Genomic DNA, 25986 nt, shown 5'->3' on the forward strand with positions numbered 1-25986 from the left:
CTCACGCGTGCCAGGCGAGTGCACTACCACTTGAGCCACATCCCAAGCACCATGCACACTTCTTAATGTCTCACATAAAACATCTTTACCAGTCTTTCAAAGCTACATATAAAATTAAAAATAAATATAAAATTAAAAATAGATGTCCGGGGGCTAGGGCTGGGGCTCAGCAGTAGAGCGCTTGCGTAGCACATGCGAGAGGCTCTGGACTCGATCCTCAGCACCACATAAAAATAAATAAATAAAATAAAGGTATATAAAAAAAATAGATATTCTTCCTATAGGTTTCTTAGCTTCCTTTCATCATGCATGGGAAATTCTAAGGAACCATTTGCATCTGACCAGATTACAAGTTCCTTGAAAACCAGAACCATATTCTAGAATAGGGCCTAGTATATGGGAGGGTTCAACAAATGTCTGTTGAGTAAGCACAAGGACAGTAGGGTAACAAACATAGTAGGAAAAGAGTGGAACATCCTGACTTAGGTTCTAACAAGGGAACAAAAGAGTCATTAAGACCCCACCATTTATTTAAGTCCATAATGCTTGAATTTGCTTGTTTGCCATAGCAATAGGAAAAGCCCAATTGAGCACATAAGCAAGTTCTAATCACATTCTTTTCATCTTAGTGCTCTGTGGTGAGTCCCTCTGGGGTGTATGCAATGAGAAACTGAGTCCTAAGGAACATGGGGAGTGCCTTACTGACAAGGTTTCCCCTAAGACCCTAGCATACTAAGCACACAGTAGCATAGCACTCAGTCTTTGATGAATGACTGAATGACTCCTTTTGAAATGGAGAAATGTCATTACTTCAGGGAATTAGGCTACTTCTGAAGCTAAATGAAGATAGCCTAACCCATTAACTCTCAGTCAGGACAACAGATGGACCTTATACATGACTGGAGGACAGCCAAAGAGTAGTAAGTTCCCACCCAGCAGACGAGGATTAGGTAGGTAGATTTGATGTAAAAACGTTTCCAGGAAGTGGTGTTCAGAATACAACAGACTGCTGAGGTAGAAGAAGTGAGCAGTCCTTGTGTAGCTGCCCTGTAGTGTGAGCCATAGGTCACACCTGGGTGGTTCCCTCACTTTCACATCTCTGATATAACATGATGCAGATTGATGCATTGAGAAGAAGATCATCAGGGCTCGATGCTTTCTGTGTCAGTCTGTGATATGCAAGAGTACTTGCTTGTTCCGAAGAGAAGGCCCCACTCTAGTAAAGGCAGCAGAAAACTCAAAGGTTTAATGAATTGTAAGATGATTATACTCTACCTTGTTGCATAAAGGAGTTGAAGCACTTAATGGAAAATCATATGATGAAACAAAATTTTAAAATACTTAAAAAAGATAAATTAGGTTGAAGAGAAAATTAAATACTTTGTTGAGGCTGGAAGGAAAGTGAATATGCAGAAAGATAAACCATAAGGCCTGTAAGTTTGCTAAAATAAGCCTTTCATTTAAGTTCTGAGCTTCCTGGATACTAAAGTAAAAATAGGAACATGACTTAGAAAATAATTAGGATCCATAAAATAAAACTCAGTCATTCAGAGAGCAACTGGGAAAATATCCATCTTTCTAGGCAGTAGGGCCAGAGAGAAATTTCTCTGGGCATCTACAGCAAGAGGTTACTGAGTGGTATTGTGGCAACATGGTCTGTATCATCCTGTAGTAAATGCTATATGACTTTCCTATAGCGGTTTCTTATTTAAATATATATGTATGTGTGGGTGTGTGTGTGCACATGCACACATGCGTGCATATGTGTATGTCCCTCAATACAAGAGTAAGTATCTCAGGAAAAGTGTTTCTGTGGGGCCCAAACAGTGTAATCCAGGTTCACAGCTCTTTAGTGATCTGCAATCTAAGTTACAAATTAATTTAGAACACTGTTTTCCAGAACAGTGTTCCATGAAACTCCAGTAATATGTTCAAAGATAGTTTATAACAGTAAAATAGATTTAGCTTCTAACATTGTAAATGTATAAGAAGAAAGAATATTAAACATATTACACAGTTAACACTATTAGGCACAATTCTAGAATAGAGGATACTAAGGAATCTGTGAGAGACCTTTAGACTTAGCCTGCAGGACGTTCTCCTCCCTCCTTCATCTCACTTCCAGCCACACACACTGCTGCATTCACAACTCACCATTAGTGCATGTCTGCTATCTGTTCAGGGATGGCGACTGGCAGCTCTGTACCTTTTTATCTGTGCATTTTTATGCAGTGTCTATTGTACATTAATAATGAATTAAATTTTTATCATTCTTTGTATCAAGGAATTTGTCTATGAGGCCATTTTTCATTGTCTGCTTTCATTCAAGCATGCATTGTAGCTTGTGGTATTCTGTTGAGTTATTGTAACGTTGAAAGTATTCTGTGATGATATAAATTTGGGAACCACTGATCCAAGGGAATAACTGAACTGGGCTTCTGTCCTTTCAGTAAAGCATGTTCCGGAAGTAGTATTGCCAGAGGGTTCAAAGTTATGTTCTTGGGTACCAGTTAGGACACATCTAGATATAAACAGAATCCCCTTCGCAGACTGTCATGAAAACCTGGATGCCCATTACAACTCTGCCTCAGAGAGTGTAATCCACCGCTTCTATCTCCTTATGGAAGAGGGCTAATAAGGCAATATCTGGCTGAATATTTGATTTACATCAAAGAAGGTGAAACATTTGTCTTTGAGCATATGGAACGATAATTCTACCAGAGACAGTCCTTATCTGTATGTATATAGAACTTCCTTAAAAAATGCATTTTGGGGATAATAATCACAACTATAAACATTTACATAGTGATTACTATGTGCCAGGCCTATGCTGAAACACTTGGTACCTTGTCCATGAAACTATAAGGTAACTATTTATAATTTTCTTTCTATTAAATGGGAAACAGCCACAAAGAGATTAGCAAAAGTTTCTTGATTATGTCAAGAGGTGAGCTGGCAGCAGTGTTTAGGTCAGGTTATAGAAAATTTAAAGCAAGGGCTGGGTCCTGGGGCTCAGTGGCAGAGCACTTGCCTAGTGTGGGTGAGGCACGGGATTGAATCCTTAGCACCGCATACAAAAATAAGCAAATAAAATAAAGGCATGCTGTCCATCTGCAACTGCAATAAATAAATAAATAAGTAAAAATTTAAATCTATTTTCAGACTCTGGTTCTGGAATATGCTTGTGGACTTCAAGATGGGGAAGAGAGATAAATAAATACATTCATGGTTTCCTTTTCTCTTTCAGCATGTGAGGATGGATATAGGCTTGAAAATGAAACCTGTATGAGGTAGGGTCCATGTTCTTTTTTTCTGATGAAATTGTTACAAATCTTATTATAAAAACTATTCTAAAACAAAGTCTATCCTAATAAAGAACTACTCTAACTAATAATGGTGACACACACCTGTGATCCCAGCTACTAAGGAAGCTGAGGCAGAAGTATTTCAAGTTGAAGGACAGTCTGGGCAACTAAGCAAGACTCTTGAATTTTAAAAAATAGGTGATAGAGTGCTTTGGGAGGTCATAGGTCGCCTACAGTATTGCAAAAACAAAAAACCCCAAAACAGCCTAAGAAATTACTTATGTAAAATTACCTCCATTATTTCTTTTTAGATTTGAAACTGATTCTTGTTCTTTTTTTCTCTCTTGAACTTCCAGTTGCCCATTCGGCCTCGGGGGTCTCAACTGTGGAAACCGTAAGTACATAAAAGTGGAGAATTGCACTTGGCAGGGTCCTGGACTGGTATCAGTGTATAGAGTATCAGTCTTGTCCCATTTTCCTCAGTTTAAACCCATTATCTTCTTAGGACCTGTGATGCGTGGAATGGGGAAAGACTTGCCTGGTGCTCACTAAGGGTTGAAGCCAGAGAGGGAAGACAAATATTCTTAAATAGCCCCAACTGTGGGAGTGTTAGTGTTATAAATCAGGCATGAGGTGAGAGGCAGAGACCATGCCTAGAAGAGAATGCAGGGACCCCCAGAGTGTTTCTTAGAGGGGATGGAATTGGAGGGAGAATTGGAAAGAATGGCAGATATGAGGGAAGAAGGACATTTTTGACACAGGAAACCACATCCACATTTTTACATAATACCATAATAGTAACTGTTGTATTCTGCTACCTTTCCTATCCTCTACTATCCCCCCTCCCCTCCTCTCCCATCTTCTCTCTCTACCCCATCTACTGTAATTCATTTCTCTCCTTATTTTTTTCCCATTCCCCTCACAAACTCTTATATGTAATTTTGTATAACAATGAGGGTCTCCTTCCATTTCCATGCAATTTCCCTTTTCTCTCCCTTTCCCTCCCACTTCATGACTCTGTTTAATGTTAATCTTTTCCTCCTGCTCTTCCTCCCTGCTCTGTTCTTAGTTGCTCTCATTATATCAAAGAAGACATTTGGCATTTGTTTTTTAGGGATTGGCTAGCTTCACTTAGCATAATCTGCTCTAATGCCATCCATTTCCCTTCAAATTCCATGATTTTGTCATTTCTTAGTGCTGCGTAGTACTCCATTGTGTATAAAGGCCACATTTTTTTTATCCATTCATCTATTGAGGGGCATCGGGGTTGGTTCCACAGTCTAGCTATTGTGAATTGTGCTGCTATGAACATCGATGTGGCAGTATCCCTGTAGTACGCTCTTTTGAGGTCTTCAGGGAATAGTCCGAGAAGGGCAATAGCTGGGTCAAATGGTGGTTCCATTCCCAGCTTTCCCAGGAATCTCCATACTGCTTTCCATATTGGCCTCACCAATTTGCAGTCCCACCAGCAATGTACAAGAGTACCCTTTTCCCCACATCCTCGCCAGCACTTGTTATTGTTCGACTTCATAATGGCTGCCAATCTTACTGGAGTGAGATGGTATCTTAGGGTGGTTTTGATTTGCATTTCTCTGACTGCTAGAGATGGTGAGCATTTTTTCATGTACTTGTTGATTGATTGTATGTCCTCCTCTGAGAAGTGTCTGTTCAGGTCTTTGGCCCATTTGTTGATTGGGTTATTTGTTTTCTCATTGTTTAATTTTTTGAGTTCTTTGTATACTCTGGATATTAGGGCTCTATCTGAAGTGTGAGGAGTAAAAATTTGTTCCCATGATGTAGGCTCCCTATTTACCTCTCTTATTGTTTCTCTTGCTGAGAAAAAACTTTTTAGTTTAAGTAAGTCCCATTTGTTGATTCTTGTTATTAACTCTTGTGCTATGGGTATCCCATTAAGGAATTTGGATCCCGACCCCACAATATGTAGATCGGAGCCAACCTTTTCATCTATCGGACGCATAGTCTCTGATTTGATATCAAGGTCCTTGATCCATTTTGAGTTAACTTTTGTGCATGGCGATAGGAGGGGATTCAGTTTCATTTTGTTGCATATGGATTTCCAGTTTTCCCAGCACCATTTGTTGAAGATGCTATCCTTCCTCCATTGCATGCTTTTAGCCCCTTTATCGAATATAAGATAGTTGTAATTTTGTGGATTGGTTTCTGTGTCCTCTATTCTATACCATTGGTCCACCCGCCTGTTTTGGTACCAGTACCATGCTGTTTTTGTTACTATTTCTTTGTAGTACAGTTTGAAATCTGGTATCGCTACACCTCCTGATTCACACTTCCTGCTTAGAATTGCTTTTGCTATTCTAGGTCTTTTATTTTTCCATATGAATTTCATGATTGCTTTATCTATTTCTATAAGAAATGCTGTTGGGATTTTGATTGGCATTGCATTGAACCTATAGAGAACTTTTGGTAATATTGCCATTTTAATGATGTTAGTTCTGCCTATCCATGAACAGGGTATATTTTTCCATCTTCTAAGATCTTCTTCTATTTCTCTCTTTAGGGTTCTGTAGTTTTCATTGTATAAGTCTTTCACCTCTTTTGTTAGGTTGATTCCCAAGTATTTTATTTTTTTTGAGGATATTGTGAATGGGGTAGATTTCCTCATTTCCAGTTCAGAAGATTTGTCGCTGATATACAGGAATGCCTTTGATTTATGCATGTTGATTTTATATCCTGCCACTTTGCTGAATTCATTTATTAGCTCTAGTAGTTTCTTTGTAGACCCTTTTGTGTCTTCTAGGTATAGGATCATATCATCCGCAAATAGTGATAATTTAAGTTCTTCTTTTCCTATTTTTATGCCTTTAATTTCTTTCATCTGTCTAATTGCTCTGGCCAGTGTTTCGAGAACTATATTGAATAGAAGTGGTGAGAGAGGGCATCCCTGTCTTGTTCCAGATTTTAGAGGGAATGCCTTCAGTTTTTTTCCATTTAGAATGATGCTAGCCTGAGGCTTAGCATATATAGCTTTTATAATTTTGAGGTAAGTTCCTGTTATCCCTAGTTTTTCTAATGTTTTGAACATAAAGGGATGCTGTACTTTGTCAAATGCTTTTTCTGCGTCCATCGAGATGATCATATGGTTCTTATCTTTAAGTCTATTGATGTGGTGAATAACGTTTATTGATTTCTGTATATTGAACCAGCCTTGCATCCCAGGGATGAATCCTACTTGATCATGGTGCACAATCTTTTTGATATGTTTTTGTATACGATTTGCCAGAATTTTATTGAGGATTTTTGCATCTAAATTCATTAGGGATATTGGTCTGTAGTTTTCTTTCTTTGAGGTGTCCTTCTCTGGTTTGGGAATCAGGTGATATTGGCCTCATAGAATGAATTTGGGAGTTCTCCCTCTTTTTCTATCTCCTGAAATAGATTATGGAGTATTGGTATTAGTTCCTCTTTAAAGGTTTTGTAAAACTCTGCTGTATGTCCATCCGGTCCTGGGCTTTTCTTGGTTGGTAGTCTTTTGATGGCTTCTTCTATTTCCTCCCTTGATATTGATCTGTTTAGGTTGTTTATATCTTCCTGATTCAATCTGGGTAGTTCATATGTCTCAAGGGATTTATCTATGCCTTCACTATCTTCTATTTTATTAGAGTATAGGGTTTCAAAATAATTTCTAATTATCTTCCGTATTTCTGAATTGTCTGTTGTGATGTTGCCTTTTTCATCCCGTAAGCTAGTAATTTGGGTTCTCTCTCTTCTTCTCTTTGTTAGCGTGACACAGGAAACCACTTAAAGGTCTCAGGGGCAACCATAGGCCTAAGGTATTCTGGGGACAGTTTTTAAGTGGATATTGCTATAGTATATATACAGAAATGCAGAAAGAATTGTTGGGATTTGATCACCAGGCTGAGGAGTTTGACTCTAATCAGTAACTGGTGATCTGGCAAGAGTCTTAGGACAGGAAAGCAGCTTGATTGAGAAGAGTACCTTGGGCTGCAGAAAGGAGGAGAGAATGGACAGAGGAGAACATGGGAGTGGTTTGGAGACTTCCAGTATAGTACCAACTGGGGGTCAGTGCTAGAGACCACCTTGGGAGTCATCTGCTTAAAGCTGAAGCCTGCATCTTGAAGTAGAAAATGGAACACAGAGCAGTGAGAATGCTGATAGGGACTGGGAGCATGGTGCACTGCACACCTAATTCAGTTTTTTTAAATTTTTTGATAGTTGTGTATAGACAGCATTCCTTTATTTTGTTTATTTTTATGTAGTGCTAAGGATTGATCCCAGTGCCTCACACGTGCTAGGCAAGCACTCTGACACTGAGTTAGAGCCCCAGCCCTAATTCAGCTCTTTTATGAGTCATTTAAAATCACGTTCACTGACATTTTCTTATAGGTATCAAGACATTACAAATTTAAATTATCTTCAGAATCAATAAAGAAATTCTGAGATATAGGATAGATATACCAAGAATAATAACAATCAAGATTTCATTTTATGTAGCTTTATCCCTCATTCTATAGATAAAAGTTCAAATGGCATATTATTCTAAGTTTTCTTGTTTAATAGTAGACATATGTCTAATAGTGGACATAATTTTATTTATTGTGTATAAAGACTCAGTTTCCATTTCCTAATATTATACTTTATCTTTTATGTCCTCAATGGCATTTTCTTTATTTATAAAGCTTTTCTGTTAGCAAATTTTATAATTAAAATTTGAGTATAAGTAAAGAATAGAGATAAAATAAAACAGATTCAGTATTGGGTACAAAACTGACATAAACTCTCTTTGATTCCAGCGTGGAGTCACTGTAGCTCAGTCAGTCTAGAGACTTAGAACTGCATTTAGGATTACTGATGACTTTGGTCATTTGATTTATCCTGACTGCAACTAGCAAGAATTTACAATAGGAAACCTGCGAGAAGGACTGAGGCATCCCTTCTAGAAACAAATATATTTAGAGTCATAGGAATAGACAGAGAGAGGAACTCACAGAATTAGTGCTCAGTTCAACAGAAGTAGCAACCCGAGGCTGCTGGGTGCAGTGTGAATAACCCCATGCTATTTAGTGGTGACTAAGGATGCTGAGGTGCATAACACCATATAAACACAGAAGTTCATTATGACACACCTGAGTCATCCCTACAGCAAATGATGTTCAGAATACTCAGTGTAGTAAGGCAAGAAATGTTATCATTTTTTAGATCTTTAAAAAATTAGAAAGTAGTCAAGATTCTTGTGTCAGTGCTTTAACTTATAAGGGGATGACCATGAAAACAGTCTGGTAATAATAGTTATTCTTTCTAAAAATCATTTTGGGGGCTGAGGTTATGGCTCAGTGGTAGAGAACATGTTAAGGCCTTAGTTTTGATTCCCAGCACCAGAAAAATAAAATAAATGAAAATCACCTTCTAGATAAGCTAGTGAAAATATCTGTGTTTTTAAAGGTGTTCCTGGGATGCAGTATTGCCTGTGTTTACTTTCTAGTGTACTAAGTGGTATTGCTGCTTTCCCCACCCCTAGAGATCATTAACTACTATATGTATGGAGATGACCCTGCATCCATTGAATGTTCTGTAAGTTATTTCGTCAGGAAAAAGGTCATCCCCATTATGTTTATGGGTCCTGGAAGTAACCAGAGTTTCTTTCCGATCCCTGAAACTTCTTTTACCTCTGCATTTATCCAAGTCTCTGTCATTATGTCCAGCAGAGGGCAGACAACCATCTGAATTGTTGGCTCCCAGCCACCTTCAGTAACTGGCACTGACAATTTATCATTAAAACATGATGGTTGAATATCATTTTATGATTTTGATATATTACCATTAGTGTTGCAAAACAATTTAAGTGGCTAATAACTATTATTACTTATAATAATATATAAAGAGGGACTTGCTGTACTTGCTTCAGCTGCACATATACTAAAGAGACACTTGCCACCTGCCTCCTTATCTGAGGTCTAGGCCCAGCCCTGGGTGTTGGTTAAGGAATTGAGAACACCTGGTTTTCATCCCCATGGTATGATGATAACACCTTGGGAGTCTGTAACTCGTCACTCTTTGGTGTCAGATAACAGAACTCTTACTGCCTATCTCTATTACTTCTACTATGTGCCACCAAAGACAGTAGGTACCTCCCTGGAGTACCTCCTGGTACTCAGGCTAGGTTTTTCACCAACATAGAAATGCTTTTTCTCTGTGCAAACCTCTTGGGGCACGTGCTGTACTCAAATCCAGTGAGATAGGGAGGCAATTTTCCCAGCCATGCATATGATCTTGAGATTCCTCACCCCTGCATTCTTGGCAGTTATCCAGCTGCAGCATTTTCTGGGCTTAGGCATAGTCCTGCCTTGCTAAAAGTTTTCATTCACTTTCTAGTTGTACCCACATTTCGTTCCTTGCTCCTCCTTTCTGAAGAGAGTATTCTTCAAAAGGGCAAAACAAGCCCTTCTCTCAAGTCTTTAGTTCCTGAAGACATGCGGGCCAACTGGATGGTCAGGACAGGGCCACCCACACATGAGCAGCCCAGGTCTGTACCTGTTTTATAACTGCTCCCCTCTTTATTTTCTGGTCATGAGAAATTTATCTCTGTTTACAGGTCAGATTCCAATAATTCTGTCTTCTTACACTTTTGTCCATTTGACCAGAATTTTTTTTTTTTTACAGATTTGTTATTAGATATGACCCTTTCTCCTCACTTTTTTCTCTGTTGTTTGAATTTTATGTTGGTTCCTCCTCATACTTTTTCTTTTTTTGAAATTTTTTAGTTGTAGATGGAATAATACCTTTATTTTATTTATTTGTATGTGGTGCTGAAGATCCAACCCAGTGCCTGACATGTATGAGGCAATTGCTTTACCGCTGTACCACAACCCTAAGCCCCTCCTCATACTTTTAATATCTCCCTTGATACTTGTTTGCTTCACCTTTTTTTTTAGAAATAAATTAATTTTTCATAGCATAATACAATATATACCATTAATTTCCCCCCTCCCTTTTTTTTAGAAAAAATTTCCAAATGAATTAGAAAAATAGGTTTAGGTTTAAGGTAATGAAAGAAGAAAACTAAGGTAAACAATCTCATTACACATTACATAGTATTTGTCCTTGCTTCTAAGTGTGGTCCATGGGCCCAGCAGCATCAATATTATCCATGAGCTTATTGGAAAAATAGAATTTCAGGCCTTCTGACTCCAGACCTACTGAATCAGAATCTGGATTTTACCAGACTCAGAGATTTGGTTAGTATGTAGAATTACTAATTACTTCAATTACTAATTGAAGTTTGAGAAACACTGGTATTGTCCATGTTTCCAGAGATATGTATGTATGTGTTCTTTTAAAGGAATTAAATCTCACTGAATATACCTGTTTTTAAACCTAGTAAACTGTGGAATGTTTCCATTTCCATAATTTTATAATGTCACGTTTGAAAGTTCTATACTATTTTATACTATAATTTACTTAACCATTCTCTTCTAATTACCTTTTAAGAATCTCTTTTATGTTCTCATCCTCCAAATCATTTCTGTTTTATGGTTATTACTTTATGATTATAAAACCCACATATTTTCCCAGATTACTTTTTTTCAGGCCACAGATATTTCTGTCCTTTCATATTCATCCCATGTCCTTTTGGAGGTCATCCTTTCCTTTGAAGGGTTCTGGATCTTTTCAGAAGTGACTCCCTCCTCCCCTCAGTCCCCCAACATGGCCAGAGAGGATTTAGAGCCTGTCTTCCCTATTTATAGTCCTCTTACAGTAAAACCAGAACATTCTGCTTAAAGATATTCCACACTGTCTTCCCACCCCAACCCACAGTTGAATGGCAGGTGTAAAAAAGTACCTTTTAATTGTGTATACCCTGTGGTTGCATGGGACTGTAAAAAAGACTTAGACCAGTGGAAATGCTGTGTGTTGGCAGCAGTTACTCCAAAGAAATGTCCAGGAAGATGGCCATGAACTGCTTATGAGGAAGGAGAGATCATTAATTATCCAGAAGTCAGCTAAAAGTTTTGTTCAACTGAAAGTAGTCATTTTACTCAGTTTGGACTAGACTCCTTTCATGTCAGAATAGAAGGGAATCGGGGATTGAGGCAAGAGGATTGCTGCTCTGTGTCTGATCTTCCCATTAGCAGGCACTGTTCTGTGAGAGGGAAGGGAGAGAAACTGGAACAAAGTGAAAGAATCACATGGGAAATTGTCATAATGAAGAGCAGTGGGCACTGGGTATGTTCACATGCAGCCTGTAGACTTGAAGAAGGCAAATTTCAAAAGGTGCAAAAAAAGAAAAAAAGGAGGGAAGGAGAATACTGCAAATAGAGATGGAAGAAGGAAGGAAAGATTTAAAAGGCAAAAATCTAACTATGCATCCCTAATGAACTTGGTAAGGGGAAAACACAACCAATTTAATTTTAAAGTAAAATTAATATGACTACCTAAAAAGTTTAAAAGGATGGTGTATTAGTTGGCTAAAGTTTTTCTGGAGTAAATAAGCCTAGCTAGTTTTAGTTTAAATAGAGAGTTTATTGGAAGGATTCTGGATTCTAGCATTAAGAGTGGCAGGAATCATGGAACTGTGAGGAATCTAGCAGTGGAAGTCAGGGCCTTCTATTCAGAGCACAAGCTAATGTGATTCCATCTTCATATCTTCCCTCTGATGTTTGCTATGTGTGTGTCCGGCTTTCTCTCCTTCCCAGACAATATGATGGAAAGTCATATTGCCAAATGATTCTTGTGTGTCACTGCTCAGTCATTTTGAAAGAGAAGTCTCTCTTTTTTTCTGGGAAGGAACTAATTGATCCAGTTTGAATCATGTGTTTATTCCTAATCAGCAATGACCAGGAGATGTTGATACATGTACAAATATGTTTCCCATCACTGCAGATGGAGGAGGGTAAACAGTTCTCAGGAGTTTGCCTAAGCAGACAGACTAAGGTTCCTTCTAAATAAGCACATATGTAAAGACAGATAGAACTTACAGGAAAGGTAGAGGCCCAGAGTGTGTTGGTTTGATGAAAAGTGCTAACAATGACTAAAACAATGTGAAGCTGTGAAGGTAAAGGGAAAAATAGAGCCACTGCGGGTGAAACACTAAAATGTCAACAAATGGCTCTGAAGAAGTAGGACTGAGAATTCCAAATTCTTCATTCTGGAGAATCTTTTCAGATAAGAAGGAATAGGCCAGACAAGCCTACAATGACATTCACTACTTCTTTCCCACCTCAATAAACATTCAGAACACTTGCAAAGCTGGTAAATATTACACTTGGCCTTGATTCAAACCCCATGTTATTCATATCATAATAAATTTAAAGTCAGTGCATAAGCTCAAAAGATCAGGTTAGGAAGGATCAAAAAAAGATGAAGTGGGTGATACTGTTCATACACATAAGTTTCCAGTAACATAGCTTCCCAAAAAAACATGAAATATGCCCTTTTTACAATATGTATACCTAACACAATTTCTGTATTTGGAGAAGTGCATGCCCGTGTGTATGTGTGTGTGTGTGTGTGTGTGTGTGTGTGTGTAAAATATAAATAAAATTTGGGAAATACAGAGAAACAAAAATAAGAAAATAAAAGTTAAGCCATAGGTATTAACAGTACTGACTTCCCTGGACATTTTGATGCATTATCTCCTAGGTTCTTTCTCTATGCTCTTGTGCAAGGAGATCTGCTGGCTTTCAGCCCAGTGTTGTTTCCTCTCCTCTCTATTGTATACCAGTGCAACCCAGTCTGGTCTGCAAGTCAGCAGCATCACCATTCCTTGGAACTCCCTAAGAAATACAGCTTATGAGCCCTTGCACATACCTACTGAATCAGACCTCTTAGGGTAGGCACCAGAAATCTATTTCACAAGGCTTCTGGGTGATTCAGATGGACATGAAAGTTTGAAAAGCATAGTCTATACCAGTGCTACTCTAAGTGCAGTCTGTAATGGGAACAGATAACACAAAAATTGAACAAAAGTATTTAGAAGTGTTTATATTAATTTAATATGATTGTGGCATCCAATAGTTTTATTGTATTTTACAAAGGTATCAGTCCACAGTCAACTCCTTTAAAAAGGACAAAAAGGAGGGCTAGGGTTGTAGCTCAATGGTAGAGCACTTTCCTAACATGGGTGAGGCTTTGGGTTCAATCCCCAGCACCACATAAAACTAAATAAACAAAACAAAGGTATTGTGTCCATCTACAACTAAAAATATTTTTTTTAAAAAAAGGACAGAAAGGAAATTCATGATTATTGTGCCTGTGGGAAAAGAAAAGAAAGTGAATTTTGAACCTTTATTTTTGTTCTATGTTTTTAAAATATATCCCAAAACACAAGGAAATGAACAAAAACTGGTTCATAGTTTGAGAAGCACTGGTCTACATAGTCCATGTCTCTTTTTTAAAAAAATTGTTTGTTTCAAAGAAGAACCTGCTACAACCTGCAACCACCTGCAAAGGCACTTCTAAAATGGATGCTTGCTTGCTTTACTGGAAGTAAGAAAACTTAATTTGGTGAGGAGGAATAAGCAGGAACTAGAATTTGGTCTCTATTTAGGAATGGAGGGAGCCACAAAAGTTTTTTAAAGCAGAGAAATGGCACGATTAGACTTGCTTTTTATAATGAGCAGATAAGACTGGGAGCATGAAGCTGAGTTGGGAAGCAGTTGCCATTGTTTAAACAACAGATGATGTTAGCTTAGGGCATTGTTGGTGGAAATGAAGAAGAGTATATACATTCAAGAGATTTGTCCTTTATCTTCACTTCTGTTAAAAGAGAAACTTCTGAATACATGTCAGGAGGTGAGGAGAGAATGAGCTATTGGCTATTCCCTATGTAACTCAGTCATGAGAGTTTTCCATAAAAATCCAGTTTCTATGCTATTTATTTAAATAAAAGGATTGGGAAAAGTTGCCTAATGTCTTTTACACTGTTTGCTCTCTACTGCCCTTATTTTCAACCAGTGCTTAGGGAGAAGGAGACTTAGCCAGAAAGGGGACTAGAGCATTAGTCCCATGTCTGACCCTTTGACTTTACCTGAATGCCTAGAAAGCATGATGCCAATCTTAATTCTATGCAGAAAATGTGGTTGTAGGCCTTCATCCTGGGTCTTACAACCTGAGAACACAATTTGAATTCTATTTCCACAATAAAAAATCAACCTGAATATTTAATAGAATATATTAAAAATAATTTCACCAGAAATATACAGGTATAAAACCCGATTAATGAAAACTTTTAGTAGTATTTAGTACATATGATATGTGCTTGCTTATATCACTGTTAATTTCTGGTAATTAAATTCAATGTGTATTTATTGAGGCATCTACTTACTTCCTAGTGTGGTTTATGCACTGATTCCCAGACCCCAGACTTAACTGCCCAATAATGTTTTGGATAAATTTGAGAGTTTTAACTTGCCTCTTTTTATTTTATCAAGTAAGATCCTAAAACTGACTCATGCATTTTTATGTCTACTCTCAAAAAAATTAAACAACAATTAATATCAAAAGTAGTAAACAACTAAGATTCTCCATAACTTTAAAAACAATACCATTTCCCAAGGCATATTTATACATGGTGAAAGACACAATTTTGAGAAAAAAATTAGAAGTATAAAATATTATAGAACAGTTATTGAAATGAAACAAGTGTGTGAAAAACTCACTGACTTTTATTTTTCACTTTTGGCCATGAATTAGTGAAAATGTCATAAGGGGCTGGTCTGCAGGTACAATTTAGGGCCTACCATTCTAGGAGTGGCTAGAAGGGGAAACTCTTGTAATACAGAGAAAATGAAGGGATAGCCATTAAGGATCTATTGCCAGAGACCAAGAATTAGAAGGTCTCCAGCGGAGGAAGGTTGGTGGCTGTGGGAGGGGAGACTGTTCGTCAGTATTCACTATACCTCCTACCAATCCCCTTGTTTGTTTGTTTGACATATGTAGCCTATCAGCTTATCACTGTGGTGATTGCAGCAGCAGGAGGTGGGCTTCTGCTTATCCTAGGCATTGCACTGATTGTTACCTGCTGCAGGTAAGTGATGAGAGTTTAAATTCTAATCTGTTTCTTTGCTTGTGTGGAAGGGTCAGATTCTTTGCAAGGATCAGGTTTTACTCTTTTAAAGAATACTTGAGGGTAGGAGGGAATGGGAGGGGGCAGGGAATTAGCAAGGGCGGTGGAATGTGATGGACATCATTATCCAAAGTACATTTATGAAGACTCGAATTGGGTGTCAACATACTTTATATATAAACAGAGATATGAAAAATTGTGGTATATATGTATAATAAGAATTGTAATGCAAAAAAAAAACAAAGTACATGTATAAAGGCATGAATTGGCATGAACATACTCTATATACAAAGATATGAAAAATTGTACTCTATATGTGTAATAGGAATTGTAATGCATTCCACTATTGTGTATTTTTAAAAAATAAAATCAATAAAACTAAAAAAATTTAAAATAAAAGGCTAAAAAAAAAGAATACCTGAGGTGGTTTAAATCGTAGTGTGTAACTGAACCATTAAAAAGAAGGAAAAGGGGAAATTCATAGTAATTGGTGCCTAGGGAAAAGAAAGGGAATAAATGATACTTTATTTATTTATTTATTTTATTAAAAAAGAAAATCCAGCTGGGTGTGGTGGCACACACCTGTAATCCCAGTGGTTTGGCTGAGTCATGAGAATCACAAGTTCAAAGCCTGCCTCAGCAACAGTGAGGCCCTAAGCAATTTAGCAAGACCCTGTCTCTAAATAAAATATAAAAAGGACTGGGGATGTGGCTCAGTGGTTGAGTGCCCCTGGGTTCAATCCCTAGTACAAAAAAATAAACAAACAAAACCCACCGTGAGATACCACTTTTCACCCAGTAGAATGACTGTTTAAAATAATGAGTATTGATGAGGATGTGGAAAAATTAGAACTCTTACATGTGGTGGGAATGTAAAATGTAAAACTAATTATAGCACTTCTAGCCTTAGGTATTATACCCAAGAAAAAATGAAAATCTGTAGCCACACAAAAACTTGTACAAGGATGTTCATAGCAACATTATTCATAATAGCCAAAAGATGAAACCATCCCCAATGTCTATCCACTAACAAATGGATAAACGAAATGTGATGTAGCCACAGAGTAGAATATTATTCAGCTATTAAAAAGGAATGACATACTGATACATGGATTAACCTTGAAGATATTATGCTAAGTGAAATAAGTCAGTTGCAACAGTTCACCTAGTATGTCATTCCATTTATGTGAGTGGTCTAAAATAGGAAAATCTAGTAGAGAATAGATTAGTGGTTGTCGAGGACTAGGGCTAGGGGTGGTAATGGGGCAATGAGAGAGAGAGAATTGGGGAGTGATTGCTCAGGAGTATGAGGTTTCTTTTTGTAGTGATGAAACTGTCCTAAATTATTATGATGATGGTTGCATGATTCTGAATATGCTAAAAACTGTTAAATGAATCATATGATATGTGAATTATAGCTCAGTAAAGCTATGCATATATAGACAGAGAAAAAAAGAAAGAAGAACCAAAGCAGTTACCTGAAATATTAGCAATGGAGAAGTTGTAACTGCAGTGTGAGTTGAGCAGTAAATTTATCTGTAGGCTTCCTGGAAGCCAATAGGATTTGGTTTCTGTTGAGGAAGGATGGCATTGATCCTCCTATCGGTTGAGATAAAGGAAAATTATGACCTTTGATTTATATCCTAATAAATGGCAACAATTATCTATATATAACAGATTGAGAGAACCTACCAAAAGGGCAGTCTTTTCTACCATCAACATTGAAGTTCATTTTAAGATATTCTTTATTTCTAGTAAGAACATGGAGAACAATTTACATAACTGCCCATTCAGGAATTCGGGTCTTTGCCTATCTTTTACAAAAATGCCATCAAAGATGACACATATGAGGCATGGTGGCACACACCTGTAATCCCAGAGACTCAGGAGGCTGAGGCAGGAGGATTGCAAGTTCAAAGCCAGCCTCAGCAAAAGCAAGGCACTAAGCAACTCAGTGAGACCCTGTCTCTAAATAAAATATAAACTAGGGCTGGTTGGTGTGGCTCAGTGGTTGAGTGCCCCTGAGTTCAATTCCTGGTACTTCTCCCCGCAAAAAATGATAATCCATATGAGTAGAAATAAACTCCTGGACATGAAACTAGAAGCAGTTACCTAGAGGGTCAAAATCTGAGAGCTCAAAGCAATGTATTCCTCATATTTGTGATGTGTTCAATACCATGTGGTGTAGCCATTTTGGAACAGAGACTGTGACATTCATTGCTGAGGAGAGAAGATAATTACAAATAAGTCAGTCATTGTTTAAGACCAGATACCACACCTACAAGAGCAGTAGCAGGACTGAACTTGCATGAAAGACCAATACCTAAACCACATACTGGACATTTGGTTTTATGACCCTGAGTTATTTTGTAACTTCCCCCAGAAAATTTACTTACAGATGAGTGAGAAGGAAGAAACTTCAGATAATCTTACTCAAGGGAAATATCATTTAAAATTTTCTGGTCCTAGGTCCATTAGCTAAGTGAAGAATTCATATTCCAATAATTTTTATTTATTGAAACATCACTATGGGGTTCCTCTGACCCCCTGAAATCAGGGTGTGGAAGAAACTTTGGACTATTTTTTTTTATATACAAACAAACCATCCTTTTTTTTTTTTTAAACATAATTTGTGAAGTAGCTTCATGTAGTAGAAAGAGCACTGGCTGGAGAGTTGAAAGACCAGACTGAATTCCAGTCCCAGCTTTTCTAGTAGCAAAAGGTAACCCAAAAGACAAGTCAGGTCTCCTCAATAAGCCAGAGTTGCCCTTTCCCTACAGTTCCTGGTTCAGTAAAGCTGGGTGAGACCTAGACACTTCCATGTAAATTCTGGCGCATAGGCCAGTTGAGAGACATTGAACTTCCTTCTGACTCCACTGTTCTGTAAACTTTTGATCCTTGTTTCCCTGGAAACCCCCAAGATACAGTGACCTCTGTCCCCCAGGGGAATCTAACAGCTCCAATGTAGCTGTCTTTGTCCTCTCTGCCCCTGCTAATCTAGTCCTTTGGTATAAAAAACTTTCTGCATCTTTTTTGGTACCTAATTGCACTTTTACTTACTCTGGGCAAACACTAAAAATAATAACCATAATAACATTCCTCAGTGGGTAGCTACACAATGGTATCACACAGTCTAATTTTTGTTGGAAAATAATTGGTGTTTTTACATATATAATTTCTTTACAGAACTTAGTCATGGAACTTTCCAAATATTTTCATCCCACAGAAAGAATAAAAATGATATAAGCAAACTTATCTTCAAAAGTGGGGATTTCCAAATGTCCCCATATGCTGAGTACCCTAAGAACCCTCGCTCACAAGAATGGGGCCGAGAAGCTATTGAAATGCATGAAAATGGAAGCACCAAAAACCTCCTCCAGATGACAGATGTGTATTACTCGGTGTGTATTCCCATGCCCAAGAGCAGCCTCAGGGCTCCAGTCTCCTCTGAGAAGTTAAATTCTGTTTTGCTGTAGTAAAAGCATTATAGCTAGTTAAAGGTTCAAGAGAATGATGGAATGAGCCTCTTATTTGCATATTTTAACACTCAGTTTAGTTATGATCTTTTTGCATGATACTTATTAATTTTGGTGTTGACATAAGGCTATTCCATGTAGCACATTACTTTATGGGATTGTAAGCAGTAATCCATGAAATTCCTTTTGAGTTGTAGGAATGAAAACTAAAAGCTAGAGAAAAAATTTTATGATAGTAAGCCCTTGAGCCTTTTATTTTTATTTCTTATCTGCCAACCTTTAGCTTGCTTTGTGTAATTAGGTATTTAAAATCTGGGGTTGGAAAAAGGCATGAAGAGAACATTTCAACATCATCCCCAACAAGCACTTTTCAGAGGTTTAGAAGATTATAAAACTCAGGAAGTATTAAATAATTTGCTCTGTCCATCCATGGATACTTATTTTGAGAAGACAGGACAATACCTTGAGCTCCTGCTTCTCCTGTCCCACATTGAATTTAACCCAGGTCTTATTCCTCTATACTGCCAGTTCATTTCATGTTACACTATGTCAACCATAAAGCAAATACAAACTGGCTATCTGAACTGAAAACTAAACATGTCAGGTGAGTTCTCATTAGTTTGAGGTATAGCAATAAACATGAAACCTTGCCCTGTGGAGACTTAATGGCTCTAGACAGTCCTGTTACAGGAACCACAATCCCTCTGGTTGCTATAGGAATTGACCATGAGGATCAGACTTTGGATGGGAGGGGCAGGTTTGTTCATGCTAAGAAGTTGTTGGTTTCAACTGGTTCTTTGAAAATTTTGAACCTAGAGAAAGAACAAGAAGAAATAAAAAGAAAGATAAATATCTCCAACATAACTCTAGTTAAAATGTTTCCATTGCTTTCTATATAGAGCTCTGCTTTTTCCTCTGGCAGGAAAGCCCTTTTCCTTTCTTAACTGTAGCCATAACTACACAAGTATTTTACCCAGGCATGAACCCACATCCTTTGTAGGGACTCCTGAGCCCCAGCATCATGTGATAACTGGCAACAAGTAGACCTCCATGTGGTAGGACCCAACTTCACTGCATGCTTCCATGGAATTAGCTGAAGAGTTGTCTTCAATAGATTTAGTTAAGCACTTAAATGAGCCTCATTTTCACTTCAAAACAGTAGGCTGAACAGTGTATAGAAAGAGAGCTTGGGCTTTATAGCATGGAACTGTCACCTGAGTAGATGAGCTGTTCCTTGGTAGGCTCAGGGGTGGTCTGGGTGATTCCCACATTGGGCTCTTATGGGATTTGAGTTTATAATGTGCAGTATCCAGTGCTTTATTTCTGCTGAGAAAGCATTTACCTGTGGTGCTTCAATGAGGGTCTCCTCAAAGTAGCCTCTGTTATTCCCATGGAGCTTTTGTGCAGATCAGGTAGGTAGTTCATGACCCATGAAACTAGTGTTTGGTCAGAGACACTTGAAAATTGCTATTGGCCTACTGGTTTGGGGTCCTTACTCCATCCTGGAGGTGGTCATAGGACCTTGCAAAATTTGTGTCAGTTGCCGTTTGTGAAGTGACAGGGACAGTAGCCTTCTGCTAAATGCCAGGGAGGACTTGAGCTGCTTATATTCCACAGAGAAAGATACTTTAAAAAATTAAGAATCAGTGTACCCACTTCATACAGGATAAACCCAGGTCTTTTACTTTATTGATATAAATTTACTGGATGTCCTTAATATTTTTAATCCCCTTTTTAAATAGGGGCAAATGTAATGTATCCCATGTTCCATAGAGACCTGCGATGGTCCCTACCTATAGGTCAGACCTTGCTCTGCTATTTATAGCTACCTCCACCTTAAGTTTATGAAAATGTAGAATGCTTTTTTTGCACTTAAATTTAAACCCAAGAATCACTAATTGAGTTTTCTTCTTTTCTCTTTGCAACCAGCCTACAAGTGTGAGAAATCCTGAACTTGAACGAAATGGACTGTACCCTGCCTACACTGGATTGCCTGGATCACGGCATTCTTGCATTTTCCCTGGACAGTATAACCCATCTTTCATTAGTGATGAAAGCAGGAGAAGAGACTACTTTTGAGTCCAGGAAAGAAAGGGGCCCATTACTCTGAACTAGTTTCCCAGGATTTCTGTGGCTCAGAGGACACTCTGGCTGCTCTCAGGACTTATCAGAGCCACGCTTAAGTGGCAAGCAGAAAAGAGACAGGCACAAGGGGCATGACCACAATGGAAGGGGACAGATGGATGTGGAACTGCAGACTGCTTGTTCAGCACCTTTGTTGTTACTGTGAACATGAACATGGGCCAGTACCAATAGAGTTTCTGAGTGACTACAACATAGTACTGGCAGTAGGGGCAATCATTAACCATAGCTAGGTATCATTGTGAGGACCCAATTCTCCCTTAGTTTGCACTTTAGTAAATTGGGCAGGGAGGTTTCCTGAATTTGTTTCAAGATGATTCAGGAAAGAAGGTTTCCTTTCCTGAGACACTTCCATAGGCCACAATTTGGTGATTAATTTGTAGCTAGATGCTAGCTCTATGTTTCCCTGCTCCGTGCCTATGTGCTAAACAATAGCTGGGGATAAACATACCACTAAGGTTTGAAGATGCTAAAGTTGAATGTACAGTATTTTAAGATTTCCATGTTGTATGCTATGATTTCTAAGTCAACCTCCCAAAATCAGGAATTGACATTTGTGAGGCACAACACACAACTTCCATTTGTATTTCAAGGCAAGGTGGCACATTTATTTAAGATGTCCACTCAACTTTGGCAGTTAAATCTCACCTTTTCAAGCAAGTCTGCATCAGGGCAAAACAATTTATACTTGGTTTTAGTTGGAGACATCCACTGGCCCCTAATGAGGCCCAGCAGGCAGAATTGGGGGTTTACCCTACAGGCAGTGGGGTACTTTCCATTCCTGAGGACTTTTCTTGAGGTCTGGGACTCTGACCACCATTGTGGAGACCAGAGGCTACAAAGGATGGGATGGAAATGGAGAGTTGAATGCTGGTAGGGTTTTAGCTGTTATTTCACCAGTAAAGGAAAAGCAGTGTGCTGTCCCTGCAGCAGAATGTGGTTAGAGGAAGGAGCTGAATAGGCATGTTGGTTTCCTAGATCGCCAGTGCTTTGGGAAGCCATGGGGATTCCTGTGGGAAGAATAGGAACCTAGGCTGGAGCCTCAGATAAGTGTGCTAACCTGCTCATCTTTATATCCATATCCTTATCCACAAACTCACTATAAACCTCAGCCACTCAGAGCTATTTATTCATTGAAGAACTAACTTATTTTCTCAAATCCAATCATTTGTACCTCTTTATGTGACTGTGCAGTGTCCCTTGGAAACACAGTTGTAGTTCAAAGCAGCATTGGAGAACTACATCCTGGCAGGTTAGTGATCTGAGAGTTTGCTTTTGGGAAGGAGATTCTACATGTCTTATTTATCATGCCTGTGATATGGGTCCTGCAAAGGAGGCATGTTCAGCACTCAGTGTCTTTAACTGCTCTCTGTGGAACTATATTCATTTATCTGCTTATGGAACACCTGATTTTGGATGAAGTGATGGGAACACAGAGGTAAAAGAATTGTTCTCACCCTGAAGCTGGGAGTTAAATGGCACGCATTTCTGGAAATGGTACAACTGTTAGGACAATTCTGCCCTGGGCATGGTTGTTTCTTCAGGGTTCTCTAATTTCTTCAAAGCACATTCAGTTCTCTCCCTAAGTGTGAAGTCCTGTGTCCCTTGGTCTCTGCAACTCACCATCATCTGCTATAGCAGGAACACTTGAAAGGGGCAATGAATTTTAACGGTTAAATTGCACCTATAAATATAAAAATAATTCTGTTATCAATGGATGTTAACTTAAAATTTCAAAGTATCACCGTCTTGAAACTTTGGGTCTTGTATCTCTGTGGAACCAAATGGCCTTTTGTGCTTCACTGCCTCCTATCCAACTGGAGAGCTCCGAGCTCCTGCACTCAGCTCACCTGAGCCAACAGACTTGGATCCCTTGTGAGGTGGACTTGCTGCACCTCTTACGCAGCATCCCTGTTCCTCCCTAGGCCCCACAGCTATGGGAGGAGCCACCATAGAAGCTCTTTCCTGACATGTATTTCTGCTGCCTTGAGCTGATGTCACAGCTGGCAAATCATCTCCTATCTCAGGGTCAGAAGCCTTAAGTCCCACAAAATGAAGTGTTTGAAGAGCATTTTTGGGAAGAATCCCAAAGTCCAGAAAAGTGTGTCCTTTGAGTTCCAAAAGTTTGCCTCTTCATGGCTTTTGTCAAGTGTTGAGTGTTTCATTGATTAAGGGTGTTTTGTTGTTGTTGTTGTTGTTAACTGTGAAAAAAAGCACCAAACAAGGTTGAGTTCACACCATCTCTACAATTTCCAGGAGGTATGGGATGTAGAAAGCATCCTGAGGTTTAAGAAAGCATGAAAAGGAGCATGCATGTTGTCCAGTGCTAACAACACCCTGGATGAGGAAGCTAGGGACTGGGTCTACTCCTGTTGAGATTAATACCTCTCTTGTACCAAGAGAAAATGACTGGTATGGTGTTAGCAGCCCATGGACAGAACAGGTCTGGGTGTGTGTATACCTGACATGGGGGATCTCAATCAGGGAGCAAGAGCTTAGCATCAGCCCTCACATCTGGGATGCACTATTCATGTGCACAACAATGTCATGGTTCTGCTTCGGAACCCCACAGCTAGGGGAAAGTGGGAGGAAGGGAAAAGTGACACTAACTGTCCTCAAAATGCTTCTGAGGGAAGAGTCAGGCCAGGTGGAATCTGTGTGTCCTGGAATATGACAGAGCATGACTTAGGGAGGGGTTGACTTCCTGGCTTCCCAGTATCCACTCTGGGTTTTGTTTAGGCTCCTAAAAGTCTTATTTCCATTTTTTTCCCTGTTTGCTCCATGAACTATTTCTTTAGGAGGATAAATAACATCTTTCATGTTCCTGCCATGACTAGGCTCCATACAGGTTACTTGGTTTCACGGCATCCTTGTTAGTTGACCATGAGAGCATTTATTTCCTGGATATAGAAACCTTCAGAGAGGACAATTCTGTAGAGGCAGAATTCAAGTCCTAGTCAGCCTGACTCACCCTGTTGTTCTTTCCACTAGGTCTCCCTGCCTCACCTTCCTGGCAGGCATCTCACCATGCAGTGTACTTTAAATGTCAATGAGGGCAAGAGAGATTGGACTTAAAAATAAATTATTTTTAGAGAACCTTAATATTAAACAGTATCCTAACTAATGATATAAAGTGCAAAAAAGTGTCGAATATCCTTTTGAAGATGTCCTTTCAGGTTGGTGTGTGTATATATATATATCTTGGGTGCTTGTGGTCTCATTAAGAAAATAGCGGCTGGCTTATGCTTGGCAAGAAGCATATTGGTATGTGTCTTTAGCAGCAGGAAGTTAAGGTGATGATCTGGGTAGGTTTTTGACAAACACGGCCAGACATACACTTCCTTTGGAGGGTTGTCTTGTTCCCATAGTAAGACCATGGCTCCCAAATATTGGGAGAATATTTTTTGTGAATCATCATCAGCGTTGGGAACATAGTTTAAATGCTGATAAACCTTGCTCCTTTAAGGGAAAGGTAATTTTCAGAAGCAGGTAAGTTATTTAGAGCCAGAATTGCTGACTGGATGGTGCAGTCAAGCTGGATGATAAAAAGATCAAAAAGTAAGATGTGACTATTGAGTTTTGGAAGAGGTAACTCTTGGAAGTTGGCCCATAGGAGAGGGCAGCATCTTTGCAATAAGAGGCTGGATTGCTACCCAAAAATGTCTGTGAAAGATAATAGCTATTCAGATGTGAAAGTTGTAGAGCAGTCATATTTAGGGTGCCCCCTTCCTTACACAAGGCTTTAGATGCTTCGTTAAGCTACTTTGCCCACTGGTAAAGTGCTCAGGTGCACTTTAACTCATTGACTTTGCCTGAAGAAGTAGGTCTGTATAGTGAACCCAAAATTAGACTTTGATCCATAGTTCTAAAATAAACTTTGACTTTGGGACTAGAAGACCTGAGCACTTCTTTGGAGAGAAGAAGAAAGCAAAATTAGTATTTCAGTATTTTGTATCTTATTAAAACTGCTCTTAATATCAGAGATTATTTTTTCTATCTGAAAGCTTTTGTGGAGGTAGGAAGGGGCATTTCATTTCATTTCTTCTTGATGAAGCATCATTCTAAGATTCTTGTGTGCATTTTTGGAAACAAATAGGGTTTTATAGAGTTCACCTTTGAGTAGGTGTTCTTTTTCTTAAAACCCCAAAGAAGAAACTAGTAAAAAATGGTAGTAACATTAAATGACAATTAATTTGTTCTTCTAAAGTATCTTAGTAATCTTATACTCCCTATCTGATGTAAATTTTAGCTCGCAGAAAAGCCTGTGAAACCAAAGGAGACTATTTAGTTCTAAAAAGAGACAGATCCTAGACTAGATCTGTCCCATGGGCATTTTCAAGTCAATATTTCAAAGGAGTTTGCTATTAGATTCTGTTTTTATAATTTTTAAATGATATTAGTGTACTTCAGTGCAAAGTCCCTGGGTGGAAAGGGTGGGACAGGACAGGGATGGGACATACCAGTTTGTCTGGGAAACTGATCCAACTCACTTACCTTTCTGTATTACCTAGACTTGTTCTTAAAAAAAAAAAAATGATTGTTTCATGAAGAGTTGCTGTGAGTTTTTTAAATGTTTGTGTTGCTGGAATTGTGGTTAAATGGAGCATGTAGTGGAAATATGAACTTTTTGAGTTCTCATATTGTCCTGGATTTGTGTTTGTAAACCTTTAAACTTAGCCCCTGGTTGATTGTGTTAAATACATTATGAGAATGTTATTTAAAGTTGTATTATAATTGCAGCCTTCACTAATTATTCAGTACTGTAGTAGCAAAGTATTATTTGTAAGAATTCGGTTATTTTTCTACTTGTATCCACTATAAGTCTGGCGTTCTAGTCAGTAAAATGATGCAATAAAATAATATCGTTCTCATTTTGTGGTTTTATCTTAATAATAAGTAAACTAACTGGATCACAAGTTACTTTTTATGAGGGCATTTGCTTAAACAATACAAGTGTACAGTGAACTCCTGCACAGCAAATGTAGGCAGTGGGTCATTTTCC

The 25986-nt window shown here is 38.5% G+C and overlaps 1 protein-coding gene across 4 annotated transcripts in view; it reads left to right on the forward strand.

Annotated features, from left to right (window-relative positions):
* The window catches only part of Heg1 (heart development protein with EGF like domains 1), an 88799-nt gene that overhangs the window by 51722 nt on the left and 11091 nt on the right, over positions 1-25986 (forward strand). For 3 of the 4 annotated variants that reach the window (XM_076868781.2, XM_076868782.2, XM_077110445.1), the window contains 5 exons: positions 3248-3290; positions 3662-3699; positions 15240-15327; positions 18593-18767; positions 20772-25855. In XM_076868781.2, coding sequence (XP_076724896.2) covers positions 3248-3290; positions 3662-3699; positions 15240-15327; positions 18593-18767; positions 20772-20921 — 494 coding nt within the window. In that variant the 3' untranslated portion in view covers positions 20922-25855. Of the gene's footprint in view, positions 1-3247; positions 3291-3661; positions 3700-15239; positions 15328-18592; positions 18768-20771; positions 25856-25986 lie in introns of those variants that run through there. The other variant, XM_076868783.2, reaches the window with a different exon arrangement.

This window comes from Callospermophilus lateralis, chromosome 10 (genome assembly GCF_048772815.1).
Source record: "Callospermophilus lateralis isolate mCalLat2 chromosome 10, mCalLat2.hap1, whole genome shotgun sequence".
Taxonomy (NCBI): domain Eukaryota; kingdom Metazoa; phylum Chordata; class Mammalia; order Rodentia; family Sciuridae; genus Callospermophilus; species Callospermophilus lateralis.